Raw genomic sequence first — 14,563 nt, 5'->3', positions numbered from 1 at the left:
TTCTCCTTCTGAAAGAATATCAGGTAGAGTTTTATTGATATTACTGTTAAATTCAGCAGCCTTTTCCAAAAGCCTTGTGTCAAATGTGCTCGTTGGTTGTCATCATATGTCGTCGTCCCGATCCTCCTTTGGTTGAAGCAAGTTTTGGTTGATTAAACGTCTGAGGATTATATTTTTCATCTTAGTTGAAGAAAATTGTACCCTTTTTTTGAATAACCCTGGATTCATTTGTAGCGACCCTTAACCTTAACCTCGTCAGGTGTTTGGATAATTTCGATTTAATTTCAGGTCATCTTTTTTTTTTTTTTTGTTAAAAAAAAAGTTCATTCGTCTCATTCTAGAAAATTTGATTGTGTACTTTTAGTTGATGAATTCTGAAAATGTGTTTTCTAACAAAATGAAGGCTAATCTGAATGTGTTCATCACTCTTTTTGTTTTACTTCAGGTGTGAATACTTTTTTTTTTCTTTTTTTTTTTTACATGTTCACATGTAAACATAATGTTGTCAACTAACTTCTTCTCGACACTTTTATTATTCCTCTGTCCAAACGGATTTCGATAAAATTTAATCCCTCATCAGTTTTAAAACATACAGGCAATGAAACTCCTAAATTGGATTGTAAGTATCACGTTTTTGTGGTTTGGTTGAACTGACCCTTTAAACTGCCATCAAATTCTGTTAAATGAATGAAAGTTCATTTCGATTTACTTAAATATTAAAAAAACAAAGAAAAACATCCCATTGTAACCATCACTGTCTGCTTTTCCATTGTGTTTTTGCCTCTTAAACTGAAGAGAACATTTCTTTGATTCATCTTTGTCAGACTTTACAGTTTGAATGGAAAATGACGATGCGATAGTCATGGTGCTTACAGGTGTGTGCGTGCGTGCCTGTGTGTGTGTGTGTGTGTGTGTGTGTGTGTGTGTGTGTTTGAGAGAGTTAAGCTAGTAAACACAGCAGCCTGCAGAGTTCAGTGGGTGGAGGAGACAGGAAGACGTAACTAGTCGAGGAAACAGTGACAAAGGATGGGCAGAGTGAGTGAGAAGAGAGAGGGTGCACACACACACTGAGAAGAGTTAACAAAACAACAGAGGGAAAACCAGAGGAGCATTATATCTGAAGGTAAATGTCTAATTTGAATTGCCGTTGAAGTTTTTTGAAGATATAAGGCAATCAAATGGAGCATTAAACTTTCTTGATGGTGTTTGTAGCTGACGTCCTTTTAACTAAATAAATGTTCCTCCGTAGGATGCAGCTTTTGCAACATTTCTTGACTGTCCTGATGTTCTCTGCACAGCTGGCTCTCACCTCCCTGCTGGTAAAAGTTTCCTCCCTCTTCTGAAATCCTCCTATAATTCCTCTAAAAACGTGTTGATTGAGTCTCAAAGAGAAAATATTACTCGAATGGTCTGTTGGGTAAGTTGTTTTTGTTGATGTGTTAACAGAAAGAGAGGAGCCAGTCCTACAAAGTGGGTGACAGAGAGTGTTATATGTGCCCTGCAGGTGAGGAAAACACAGTTAATCTACTTTTGTTATGTCAGTCCTTTGTTTATCTTCGATTCCCCGTCTGGATGAATGAATCAGCAATAATTAATATGTGGAACTTAACGCTGAAACTGTTAAAGGTGCTGTACCTTTGTTTCCTCTTTGTCTGCTGTTTTTTTTTTTTCTCTCCTGATGATGAAAAAATGAGGCATGCTGCTCTGCGACCACATCCTTCATTAATATGCGCTTGTGCGAGTTAAATGTATGCCACTTGTTTCTGTCTGCTGTGTCAGGTCAGTATCAGAAGTCTTGCACTGAGTGTGTGCCCTGTCCTTCTGGAAGCTACACGACTGAATTGAACCGTGAAGACAGCTGCCATCACTGCTACAGAGACTGCAGGCAAGGTGAGAAAACTATGATTCACATATGCCAAGTTGATGATTTCATCTTTCATGATCGAGATCTTAGGATTTCTAAAAGAAACTGAAAATCTATTAATAGGACCCTCGTTTTCATCTCTTTGCATTTCTTGAAATGACTTTTAGTTGTAATGAAAACTCGCATTAATTATTTTTTTTGTCCGTCTCAGAATTCCATAAGAAGGTGATCAAGAACTGCACCAGCACATCTGATCTCAAGTGCGTCTGTGAGGACGGTTTCCACTGCTCTGAGAATGTCTCATTCACAGACAACTGCAGATACTGTGTCAAGACACAGGCTGCGCACTCTGCAGGTAAGTCCTGAGCAGTGAGCCACCAAGACTCCGATGTATTACAGTACACAGGCCCCGGCCAGTGGGCGGCCTCCCAGTAAACATGCCCAACATCCTTTTACACTGGTGTTATTTCAATGTGGAGGCACCCTTTTACTAGAAACAGCAAAGTTAATGCACATAGATAATACACAAAAACTCCCTCATTAAAGGTAAATGTACATATTGCAGCCAAAATAGGTGAAAATCCCAAGATAATTACGTTTGAAATGAAAGTTATGAAATGACAGTTTCAGAGCAGCTGAATGTTTACAGGAAAAATGGTAACTCGTCTTTTTTTGTAACAAATATTATTTAATAGAATGACCTTCTCAGATGTGCTTTTCATAGTTCATGAACATATTCAGAGACATCCCGAGATTTTTCCTGTCCAGTGTGTGCCAAAGTAACTAGAGGACAACAAACACAATGTTTAAAAAAGAAAAAGTTAGGCAAAAATCCGCCTTATGGTTTTTATGTAATCCTGCAAACCCAAAAACAAACAAACAAACAAAAAAAACAACAGTAAATACGGCTGTCAGTTAAAGGAAACACAAGATGTAACTGGTAATATGGTTAAAAATACACTGGTGGAAAAGTACAAATGATCAGGAAACAGGAGATTCTGCAGTGGTTCTAATTCAAAAGCCTGATTAATGAATCCAATCGTAGGCGTGTACTCAGCTTACAATGCAAGGACATGACCTTTGTGCACGAGGAAAAAGCCCACATTTAACCTCAAGCTAAAATGAGGAAGGACACTCATGTATGTCTTTGGAGCATTTGTTTTCTTAGAGATGAAATCAAACTTGTTTAATTGTTATACCCCAGGAGGTACACAGGCTCCCTCCTCCACTTCCTCAGGACGTAGCAGCACATCTGCTGGACCCTTTCAATTCCTCAAGTGAGTCATGAACTCTCTAGTACAAAATAAATAAAAAAATAAAAAAATACACACACACACACACACACACACACACACACAAGTGAAGTTTCAAAAGCATGACTATCTGATCTGATCTTTGTCAAACGTCTCTTCCAGGACTGTCCCACAGCCTTCCATACCGGCAAGTAATGAAACACTTTTCCTCAAAGGTGAGTGTGTGAGGAAAAAATCTTCCATATTTGCTGTATATTTGCTATGTGAGAGCAGCTTGTTTGATTGATTCTTATTATTTAGAGACAGCAGGGAGGTCCAGCCATCATGTGGCAGCCATCATGTTTCCAGTGATTGCTATTGGATGCATAGCCCTCATGATCCTGTTTTGCATGTATCACCCCTCCAATGAAGCGTGTTTCAAGCAAGGTAAGGTGTGTTTCAGTGCGTCAGCACTGAATCACATCCCTTCTGGGAAAGAGACGCTTGGCACGAGAGAAAACATAAACTAGAAAAGATGTCTTAGCCTCAGAGGTGCGTAAGTGATCCCACGTTCTGTTATTCATATATTAATCTTTTGTTTTCCAGCAATCACAAAGCTGTGTAACAAGGTAAAAAAAAAAAAGAAAAAAAGAAAGAAGCAGCAGCTCACTCTGTAGTGCTCATTCTCTCGTGCATGCGTTTATTTATGGCTTCATTTCTGTTTTGTGCGCCTCTGTTTTGTGGGGGTGTTCTACTTTAGGGAGATGCTTCTCAGAAGACCACAGAGTCAAGTCAAGACAGAAGATGCAGCATCAAGCCGCTGCCTTTTTCCCTCCCAACAGCCAATCTGGGTACTGATGACTGTTATATGAAAACAGAGGTTGCAGCACTGGGACTGATCTGAGTTGTTATTGTATTAACCACTGAACAACAGGACCGTGTGGTTGCTCGTCTCTATAGGTCCCGTCCATGTCCATAACCCAGGCACAGTCATCTTCAGCTTTTTCAGTCAGCCTTCCGGCCAAGTCGGCTCGATGACTGAAGGGACAAAGATGACGGAGAGACTCAGCAGTGATGAAGATGACCGAGGTCGTCCCATGTTTCATCCCACACCTTCACCCAGTGCTCACCTGTCCGAGGAGGAGAGGAGCGGAGATGCTGAAAACATCTTTTTTCCCTCCCAGGAGCAGGGGAAAGATTACCATATGTCCAAAGAAGAGGTGCTTTTACCCAACATCAATATCCCTGAGGGCTTGTGTTGAAGCGACGACGTTGGCCTCCAGACTGATCCAGAGACACATGGACAAATGTGACTCCACAGACCAATGAGGAGCAGGTTCATCTTCGAGAGATCTTCAAAGATTGCTTCACACTCTGGTGGATTTTTTTTGTTTCTGCAGTATCTTCACGGTCCGCATCTGGTAAGAAACAGAAGATGTGACAGCCCTCGCATTGCCTCCCCAGCACCTGGAGGGGGAGGTCGGGGGCGGGGTCATCAGAGGTGGAGTTCACTTGGGCCTGTCATAATTTATTAGTTGGCCGATGTGCTAATTCCTTCTGCACCTGTGAGACCTCCACAGCACATAAGCCAGTAGAGACGTTGATCTCCACACACCGTTTTTGATTTATTTGAATGAGTTAAAATCCTTTCAAGTAAAAACCTTGTCCAGACTCCCCCATATTGCATTTCTTGAGGCACTTATTGACAGGGTGGGGGCTCATCGGGTATCTAAACCATGTTTTCAGATTACATCTTGCATTGTCGTGACAATTACATGTTTGTTTGCCTTATTTGACCACATGTGGTTTTTGAACGCTACACTCAGTTAAGGTGCTTTTTTTAGTGGTGTAATTTAAAATCTTTTGGTTTTATGCATTGTGCTGTCGGTTTTTGAGTAGAGTTTGTTGTGAGTAATGTTTAAAGGAAGCAGAATTACTCTTAAAGTTGTTCATAAACCCCTTTGTATAAAATTTTTTATGTAAGTCCTGCTGTACAGCATTCGTCAGTGGAGCTATTTGTTTTTTGGGTTTTTTTTTAGCTGTTGACCTCAACTGGAAACCAGATGGTTTATTTTGAATTTAGAGTACCAGAGAATGTGGGTGAAGAAATCATCGTTTGTCTGGCCTCCTGGTTTCTTTCTGGTTTCTGTGAAACTGGTGCTTAAACCCTCCAAAGTGCAGGGAGTGTTGGGCTCTGATGAAGCAGAAGGAGCTATTTTGCAGACGCTGCATGCAGATAATGCATACTCATACTTAGTTATGAAAATCCTGCAACTCAGTGTTCCCTATAAGACTTTAGAATAACAATACAATGTCCTTTGGTTATTTTACTGTCACTTGGGCTTTTGTGTACATAAAGAACATCGCCATACGGTTCAGTAAGTCATATGAAAATGTTCTCTTTATGGTTTCTAAAGAGACAAAAGTTCCTCAGCAACAAATTGTTCCTTTGATTTTTTTGTTCTGATGTTCACTAGTGTCAAAGTTGTGTATAAGCTTGTAATGTTTCCATTGTTCTTTAAGGGATGGGGGGGATGTTTTTGGTGGATACTCATGGAACATTCAGGATGTATGTGGGATGTTCCATAGTTCTCTATACCATGTTCCCAGAACCTACGGTGACATTACAGGAGCCAAGGATGCAGTGATAACGTTCTCTTTTGGTTCTGTTGCAGTCCTTGAATCTCCTTTCCGGAGCATTTGCGCAACTTTAAGTCACATACCAGTAAATTTACAAAGACAGGAAATATGGTATATACATTCCCCCCTAACATTCCTACAACATCCTGAATTTTCCCTGAAAGTCTGTCAAATAATTTCCCCGTAACCTATAAATAACTCCACATTGTTTTCATGCAGGAATGTCTTGGAAATGTTGCCCCTTTACACCAGAGGAATGTTAAGTTCCTGGAATGTTATGAAAACATAAAATCCTAGCTAGGTTTGTGGAGGATGCTGATCATTACAGTTCATTTATATTTGTGTTAGTTTTATTTTAATAAAATACAATCAAGTATAAAACTGGTGTAGACTTTAATATTTTTTTATTTAGAAAATTCAAGAATAAATGTGTTAATTACAATAAAGTCTATATACATCGCATTTGGAAATGTAAAGATGTTAAATTTCCTGTACCATAGTACATACCAACATTTAGCAGCATGGTGCACAATTCTAAATTATGCATAACCACTGGTCTTTATCTCAGCTTTTATATTATAACCTCAGATGTCCCACATTCCATCTGTGCAGAGGCAGTTTTCTGTGGATCCACTCGTCAGTGTGAGCCATGGTGACGTTTCCTTCTCATCCATTTGAGGTGTGCAGTGCATCCCAAGATGTCTGACTATCGCTTGTCCAAGTGCGGTCTCAATATGTGTTTGATATTCGATTCAAACTTCGATAGGTTGGTCACATTTTCCACACATTTCCTGGACAGGCTTTGACACTCCCTCGCTCTCTGTGCATGCTCCTACTGCAGCAGGTTTATCAGCTACAAAGTACCCTGAGCAACAAGCCAGGATTATAGCAGTAATTAGATTTAAAATATCAGAATAATTAACAATCAAAATATCAAAATTTAAAAAAAAGTTTTTTTCAATAAAAAATGTACTTACTTTGATTAGATCTAATCCAGCATGCAACAGGTTTCTTTTTTGTCAAGACAATCAGGGTTATTCCTAGACACAGGAGGGCAACTATCACCAGGTAGCCCGTCATATCTGTGTGAGAGAGTGTCAGGTGAGCGTCTACTGGAGAGTTCAATCCTTACCTTGTGTTATACTGGAAGCCACAACCCGCTTTACCTATGTGTGGTTTGGTTGCTCTTGAGGTTGTGGTAGCAGTTCCAGGTTGTGGGTCTGGAAGGGAAAACAGTCAAGAGAATATATCAGTTCAGTGTAAATGCTGATAAATCAGTAGGAATAGGAGACGTCACGATACAGAAAAGGAACGAGAAAACGCTACTGTGATCATAAAATATATATATATATATATATATACATACATACAGTATATATATATACATACAGTATATATATATACATACAGTATATATATATACATACAGTGTATATATATACATACAGTATATATATGTATATATATACATACAGTATATATATGTATATATATATACATACAGTATATATATATATATATATATATATACACACACACACACAGTGTATATATATGTGTGTGTGTGTGTGTGTGTGTATGTATGTATAGAAAATGTATGTCAACTGTGCAAAGTTATAGCCCAAGAAACAAGTGATGAGTGTGTTCAGCTGTTACAGAAGAAAAAAATCCCATCTGACCCTCAAAACAAAACCTACTAAATGACTGATGTGGCAGATTATTGTGTGAGCAAGGGGTCCCCAGAATCTCTCGTCTCAAACGCGTTGCTGCAGGTGTGAATAGTTTAAGCCCGATATGTGGTGGGGATGTACTAAGAAAGCCAGCCACATTGATTTCGATGAAGCACAGGATTTAAAGAACTTGAAATATTAAAAAATTCAAGGATTCTCAGTTTTTCAATGTAACGACACAGATGTAGCAAAACTCTTAGTTTGGCGAGTAACTGATTGTGTCTGTACTGACCTCCAGTGGTTAAAGGTTTAGCTTGCACTGTGACATCTAAAAAAAAATATGATATGATATGGAAACTATTTGAGTGATGCAGCACAACTAGACAATGAAATGTGATAACTTTCAACACTTCAAACTTCAGGGCACTCCAACAAGACATCTAATTGACACTCAACCTAATTACTATCATCCTACCAGATTTTAACCAACTCCATTAACTTTTTTGAGTTATCACGTTAAAACTCACGTCCTGGTTGGAACAAAAAACCTCCCACAGCAGCATTGCACGTATGTCACAATGGGCCCAGAGGCCCCTGAGACCTGAATAGCTGTCAACCAGACGTGCAATGTATGTCCATTTCAATTAACTTAAAAAATTGGCTCCCATCGTCAGACATAAGCAAACACAGCAGTGTAAAGTTTTTGTTCACCACATGGATGATCCTACCTGTCAGGCTTGAGGGGGGCAGCGTGGAATTGATGGCAGCTGGTACCAACAAACACATCGTGCATTCTCTGTCCCTGCATTTGTAGCCATCTTTACATTTGCACACGGCATTACGAACGGGGGTGCATTTTAAATCATAATCCAAATTTCCTGTAAATCAAATCATGCGAAGAAACAAGCACAATCTATTAAAGCGTATATTCATAATCCTATAATGTTTTTAATTATGACTCACGTAGGTGACTCAAGTAACATGATTCATAAAGTTGGAAATGACTCAAAATTGAGCACAGACGGTAAAGACTACACTTTCAAGTCATAAGAGGGTTATAATATCACTGTGTGTAAAACGTCTTTAGCCATAGACAAGTCATTCAGTGAAGGCAGTATGTATATAACATGCTTTAATACTTGAAGATAGATAAACATACATCCTCAGATGTGAGTTCAAATGGTCATATCAGCCCCAGGGAGCCACGATACTCAACCCTAAAAGCAGAAATATATATTGGAAGTTGCTGAGAATGATCTAATCTGTTTAAACGTTAGTTTAAAAGTGACGCGTCCCCTAAGTCTGCATGTCTGACCCAGAATGATGGCTTTGTGTACCATTAACATGTTGATTTAGTGAAGCTGAATGAAAGTATCACAGTAAAGCTGATGTTACTGGTGGGGGATTCGTGTGGGGTGATTAGTTTCCACAGCAGTTATTTTCCATTGCTATTAACTGCTTTGAAGCCCCCAGATGGTCCGGCATCATGCCAGATCTAAAACGTTTGTTTACAGCTGTGGGCTGGGTACAAGTGTGTCAAACCCTCAATAACAGACAGGTTCCTTTTCAAAGCACAAATGCCAAAACCATTTGTACTCAAAACTGAGAATACAGCTGTTTTCACTTGTTTTTTACTCATTTTCCATGGTGACATTTAAATGGGTTCTGTGTTTATGCACCTGTAGCAGATACAAGGTGACATTTTGTGTCTCTGCTGCTATTTCCGATGTTTACCACTTTTCTTTTTTCTTTCTTCTTCTGATTGAGGTTCTACATTCACACTTATCGGTAGGCTGAGCTGCTGATCATACAACCATGCAAACAGAAACCCACCAACTGTGAGTGTTTCTTAGACCCCCCCCCCCCATCTCCTTCTGACTGTATCCCACCACGATACATAAAATGGGACATCCCCTAACATTTGTTATTTTACAGGCAAACATTAATGTGAAATCATGGTCTATCAATTACTTACCTTTATTGCAATTGACACAAAATTCACATTGCATCTCCACGTTGTCGCTGTCTATGTAAGAACCAGCTGGGCAAGGTTCACACTTCCGATCACAATTGCCCGTTGCCCGCCATAACATATATTTACCTATAATATACACAGATATTTGTAGATGTGATTTGCTGTTGTTGTTGTTGTCGTTTTTAAATCAATCCATCTATCAAGATGAAGAGAAGTCACAAGTCACCCTACCTGGTGGACACTTCTCACAGCAGTGTCGTGGTGATAATACCGGCCAGGCATATTGTCTCTCACTGCACTGTTTGGAGAGCACGGAGGAGTAAGAGAGACTGCACAGGGAAATTAAAGCAATACAGAAGAGGGTCTGCATCTGGGGGTTGGAGTGGAGAAGAAGGAGAGCATGACACTTACTCAAGTCAATATAATAACACGGGACAGCAAGGCACACAAAGTATAAAGCATACACACATCAAAACTTGAAAGATTGTATTGTACAACAGTCGGACTAATGAAGACCAACATCCTAAAAAAACCTTTAGATCTCACTTAATGTGAGTGAAAGATAGATAAAGTACAAAAGATTTAAGATGACAAGAGAGCTTTATCAAAGGCATGACTTACTGTTGAGGAGACGGTGAAAGAGACTGTAACATGGGACCCTCTAACTGCCAAACTGAGTCAAGTACCCGAAGTGTGTAAGGGGATTATTCATCAGTGAGGACTGATGACTAATTATGAAACATGAAGATTTTGCTCGAGTCTTTAAAATCGCATGCCCTGCTCGCTTATTGTGTCCTTGTTTTCACAGAGACCCCTCGTCTCTGTATACGGCAATCATGCCCGCCTCCCATCACCTCTGTAGCCTCCACTTTTTTTTTTCCCACAGGCTCCGTTGCTGTCGTTTCATCTAAAATTACGCTTCAGCTTCTGAGCGTCTGGTGCTTTCTCTCACTCTATATCCGTCTGTCTAGTCAGATGAAAAAGTATGATATGCTGCCCATTCATCATCATCCTGTTAGTCTTACAGAAAGCTGATGAGCTAGAAGATAAAAGTTGTTCTGAGAAATGTTTTGATGCACGAGGAGGTGAAAAATTGCTGTTTAGACGATACAAAATTCCCAGATAAATGTTTAACATGTCATTGGCCAAATACTTTAACGAAGCCTGTTCTTCTGATTTTGCTTTTTTTTTTCCGTTGAAGCTCAACCTGTCCACCCTGCAGCTCAAAGTCTTCTGAAACTGATACTTGTGACGGTGTTGACTTGTAGGCCACTGATCTTTTTTCAGAAAGTAGTCTTGTGGTTTTGGATCTACTAAACTGGCCTAGTTTGATAGTATAGCAAAATGCATCACTAACACGTTTTTTTATTTGAATTCCTCATATGGGAACCATCACTTGGTTTATAAAACTTTAACTTGTCTCATGAATTGCATCTGTCTCATCATCACATAACTTCCTGTGATGCCATAATGTCCAAATAACAATTACAAGATCTTGTAATTTTAGATTATTTGATACCATTGACCACCATTCCTTCTGCAGAGACTGGAACATGTCATTGGCATTAAAGGAACTGCACTAAATTGGTTTAGGTCATATTTACTAGGTTGATCTCAATTCGTACTAACTAATGATAATCCCTCCGAAACCACTGCAGTCAGTTATGGTGTTCCACAAGGCTCTTTGCTTGGACCAGTCCTCTTCACCCTATACCTGCTTCCTCTACGAAATATTCAATAAATTTTCACTGCTATGCAGACGACACGCAGCTGTACTTCTCAATGCATCCACATGAAACAAATCAGTTGACTAAACTGGAGGCCTGTCTAAAGGAGATTAAAAACTTGGATGACCCATAATTTCCTTATTGTGCTGGGCCCAAAACATCTTAGAGACACCCTATCTAATGAGACAGGTACCCTGGATGGCATCACCCTGGCCCCCAGCACAACCGTAAGGAACCTAGGAGTTCTCTTCGATCAGGATCTGTCCTTTAACTCCCACATGAAGCAAATTTCTAGGACTGCTTTCTTTCATTTACGTAACATCGCTAAGATCAGGCACATCCTGTCTCAAAAAGATGCAGAAAAATTAGTCCATGCTTTTGACACTTCCAGGCTGGATTACTGCAATTCCCTTCTATCAGGCTGCACCAGCAAGTCCCTAAAAACTCTCCAGCTGGTCCAAAATCCTGCTGCCCATGTGTTGACGAGGACTGGTAGAAGAGACCATGTCTCTCCTGTACTGGCTTCTCTGCATTGGCTCCCTGTTAAATTCAGAATAGAAAACAAAATTCTCCTTCTAACACACAAAGTCCTCAACAATCAGGCGCCTTCATATTTGACAGAGCTCATAGTCCTTTATTATCCAGCTGGAACCCTTCGCTCCCAGGATGCAGGGTTACTTATGGTTCCTAGAGTTTGTAAAAGTAGAATGGGAGCCAGAGTCTTCAGCTATGCGTCTCCATCTCCCAGTTTCGGTCCAGGATGCAGACACCCTCTCTACCTTTAAGAGCAGACAGAAGACCTTCCTTTTTGATCAGGCTTATAGTTTGGGCTGCTTAGGCTGGCCCTTAGATATGCTGCTATAAGCTTAGACTGCCGGGGAACTCCCATGATGCACTGGGCTTCTCTCTCCTCCTCTCTTTCCTCTCTGTCCTCCTATATGTGTCATATATAAATCATACTCATACATATTACTAACACGTCTTCTTCTCTGGAGCCTTCGGGCTCCCCGCATCCCAGGTCCCAGGTGCTGCTGGAGGAGGCTGCAGACCTGAAGAGGCTCAAGCTGCCACCCGTAGCCCCACCTGCTCACGTCCCCATCTGTCCATCAGTCTCTTCCCTTTATCACTCTCTTTATCTCTGTCCCTCTCTTTCCTTCTATATATCTGTCTTCCTCCATTACCTGTCTTTGTCTCTGCCCCACTCTCCTGCTCTCTTTCCCCCCCAACCGGTCAAAGCAGAAGGCCGTCCCCATTGAGCCTGGATCTGCTCGAAGTTCCTGCCTGTTAAAAGGAAGGTTTTTGTCACCACAATTGCCTGATGTGCTTGCTGATGGAGAATTGTTGGGTGTAAATTCATTGAAGGAGTGTGATGCTAGACCTGCTCTACTTGTGAAGTGTCATGAGAGAACTTTTGTTGTGGTTTGGGGCGATACAAATAAAATTGACTTGACTTGACTAGTGGATGTTCAACTCGCCTCAAGTTAGACTCATGTTATGCTATGCAAACACTTACCATCTACCACCATTCATTGTGCGAAGCTAACTAGCAGTTGGCTAGCCTCTGACTACTGCACACACACACACACACACACACACACACACACAGACGAGGGAGGAGAGTGACACATCAGCATATTTCCTAGAGGTTGGCATTCTCCTTTGAACTTAGTGCTTACAGTCCTCCAGTTTCAGAGATGTAGTTGGATAAGTGGGCGGGAAAATCAAAGTCATCTTATGTTGTGTGCCTAACTACACATATCAAGATGGACCATCCTGCATGAATAATGTGACATGTTTGTCACGTGTGTTACTGCAAAAGAGATAGCTATTTGGCGACTGTCTCATCTGTTGCAATGGACAGATTAATGGGTTTCTGGGAAATTTCTCTTGTGGGAATAATAACTTTTCGTGTTCAGATGTAATCATCTCAGATTGTGCTGTCGAGTTGTGCACAGCCTCCTCTTGAGCCAAGTTTTTACTGAAACCAGGCCACAACTCATGGCCTCTTCCCATATTTGAAATGGGTTTAAAGTTGAGACATCTTAAAGGCGCAGCCTCTGAGATCTTGTGTTGCCTCATAAGGTGTCTAAGGATGACTGTGTGAGAGAAGTATTGAAATGACTTTGACCATGTTTATCACAAGGTAGCAGGATTAGGCAAGAAAAATTGTCCAGTTATTACTTCAGAGGAACTAATACGTAGTGACTCAAAGAACAAAACAAAACCCAACTTGGCAGAGGTTTGAAACATCACGGGGTCCAAACTTGTTACCTCACAAAATGTAAAACAACATAAGGTGTTATTCACAGTATCATTTTTAAAGTGATTCCATGCTTTTTATTACTATTTACTCATTAAAATACATTTCTGCCCCCACTTTGAGCAGCCAGAGCTGTTCACTCACCACGGGGACTGCTTGCTTGCACCGAAGTTCTGGCTATGTCAGGTATGTATTTTCTGTGGATCAGTGTTTGAAGACAGACAGAAAGAGGAAGTAAAGGCATGAAGACATGTTCACTTTGAAGGAAGGATGTGGGTTTTCTGAGGAAACACTACCTTCTCTGCTGAGTGCGCTCTTTCATGTACTGTAAAAGCAAGATCACGTGAGGCCCAAAATGCACCAGCTTTCTGCAGCTAGCTGTATGCTGTACAGTAATTACACCTCCACCATAGATGTAATCATGGTGGCTACGCTAACTCTGCCACACATTAAAAATAAAACCCAGCCATTTCTCCAACAACCAAAAACTACAGAAGCCAAGAACAGCCTTGCTCAGAATTACTTTCAATGCAAGAGATCCCAAGTTAATGTTTGAATTGTCCTGAAGTCACCTGTTCTCTCAAGGAAACAAGCTTTGTTATACATAGAAAAAAAATAAGTTCAAAAAAGAACTGAAGAAGCCTCCCGGATGAGAGGCGAAACGTCTTCCACTCACACGAGATTAGTCCAGTTGCCATATTTTATGCTTTTTTGAGTCTTGAAGTATAGTTATAATGTTATCAGCTGTTCAGTTCTGTTGTGATTCTTTGTGACAGTTATGATGCTGGTCTTGAAGGCTGAAATGATGCGATCAAATAATCCACTCATTTTAATAGTCTTCATAATTAATTTAAGTCTGGGAAAACTTATACAGAGGCCAGGAGGCCATACATTCTTTTGAGCTGTTATCTCGTGGTAACCATGTACTGTCTCGTTATCAGGACATAACGAGACACAGTTTCTCGACATTCTGATAATTTATCCTGTTATAAGTCGGCCTAAAACTGGCCTGGTTATAACGAGAAAATATCTCGTCATCGCGAGAAAATGAGTCTCGTTATGTCACGATAATGAGATCATATCCCGCTGCAACCTTGTTAAGTGTCATTAATAAGGGATAATATCTCTTTATCAGGAGAAAACCCGATTGTTTTTTTTCCGTCATAGAGACATAATAATTTGAAGAATGGCTTTC

General features: G+C 40.3%; 2 protein-coding genes across 2 annotated transcripts; one reads left to right on the top strand and one right to left on the bottom strand.

Moving 5' to 3' along the window:
- Positions 1-929: 929 nt before the first annotated feature.
- On the top strand, positions 930-6,095 carry LOC147253176 (uncharacterized). The gene is made up of 11 exons (XM_086218233.1): positions 930-1,123; positions 1,250-1,319; positions 1,447-1,504; positions 1,780-1,890; positions 2,076-2,219; positions 3,069-3,141; positions 3,280-3,332; positions 3,418-3,543; positions 3,703-3,725; positions 3,857-3,947; positions 4,057-6,095. Exons 2-11 carry the CDS (start codon positions 1,251-1,253, stop codon positions 4,356-4,358), a joined length of 1,050 nt encoding a protein of 349 aa, XP_086074359.1. The 5' UTR covers positions 930-1,123; position 1,250; the 3' UTR covers positions 4,359-6,095.
- A 45-nt stretch (positions 6,096-6,140) lies between these two features.
- LOC147253175 (uncharacterized) lies at positions 6,141-10,034 on the bottom strand. Its single transcript, XM_086218744.1, has 7 exons — positions 10,003-10,034; positions 9,613-9,710; positions 9,382-9,507; positions 8,135-8,284; positions 6,903-6,956; positions 6,714-6,818; positions 6,141-6,601 (listed from the first exon to the last, which is right to left on the bottom strand). The coding sequence occupies exons 1-7, from the start codon at positions 10,032-10,034 to the stop codon at positions 6,489-6,491; spliced, it is 678 nt and encodes a 225-aa protein (XP_086074870.1). The 3' UTR covers positions 6,141-6,488.
- Between the last annotated feature and the right edge of the window lie 4,529 nt (positions 10,035-14,563).

This window comes from Aulostomus chinensis, chromosome 11 (genome assembly GCF_037954235.1).
Source record: "Aulostomus chinensis isolate RoL2024-O1b breed Wild chromosome 11, RoL_Achi_v1.0, whole genome shotgun sequence".
Taxonomy (NCBI): domain Eukaryota; kingdom Metazoa; phylum Chordata; class Actinopteri; order Syngnathiformes; family Aulostomidae; genus Aulostomus; species Aulostomus chinensis.
This window is presented reverse-complemented; position numbering and strand designations above follow the sequence as displayed.

Bases quoted from the DNA above. Each gene is read 5' to 3' on its own strand.
- LOC147253175 (XM_086218744.1), bottom strand. From the start codon at position 10,034: ATGTTACAGTCTCTTTCACCGTCTCCTCAACA. The intron at 9,508-9,612 runs GTAGGGTGACTT...TGTATATTATAG, and splicing joins CTGTGAGAAGTGTCCACCAG to GTAAATATATGTTATGGCGG. The intron at 6,819-6,902 runs GTAAAGCGGGTT...TCTCTCACACAG, and splicing joins AGCAACCAAACCACACATAG to ATATGACGGGCTACCTGGTG.
- LOC147253176 (XM_086218233.1), top strand. From the start codon at position 1,251: ATGCAGCTTTTGCAACATTTCTTGACTGTCCTGATGTTCTCTGCACAG. The intron at 1,505-1,779 runs GTGAGGAAAACA...CTGCTGTGTCAG, and splicing joins GTGTTATATGTGCCCTGCAG to GTCAGTATCAGAAGTCTTGC. The intron at 1,891-2,075 runs GTGAGAAAACTA...TGTCCGTCTCAG, and splicing joins CTACAGAGACTGCAGGCAAG to AATTCCATAAGAAGGTGATC.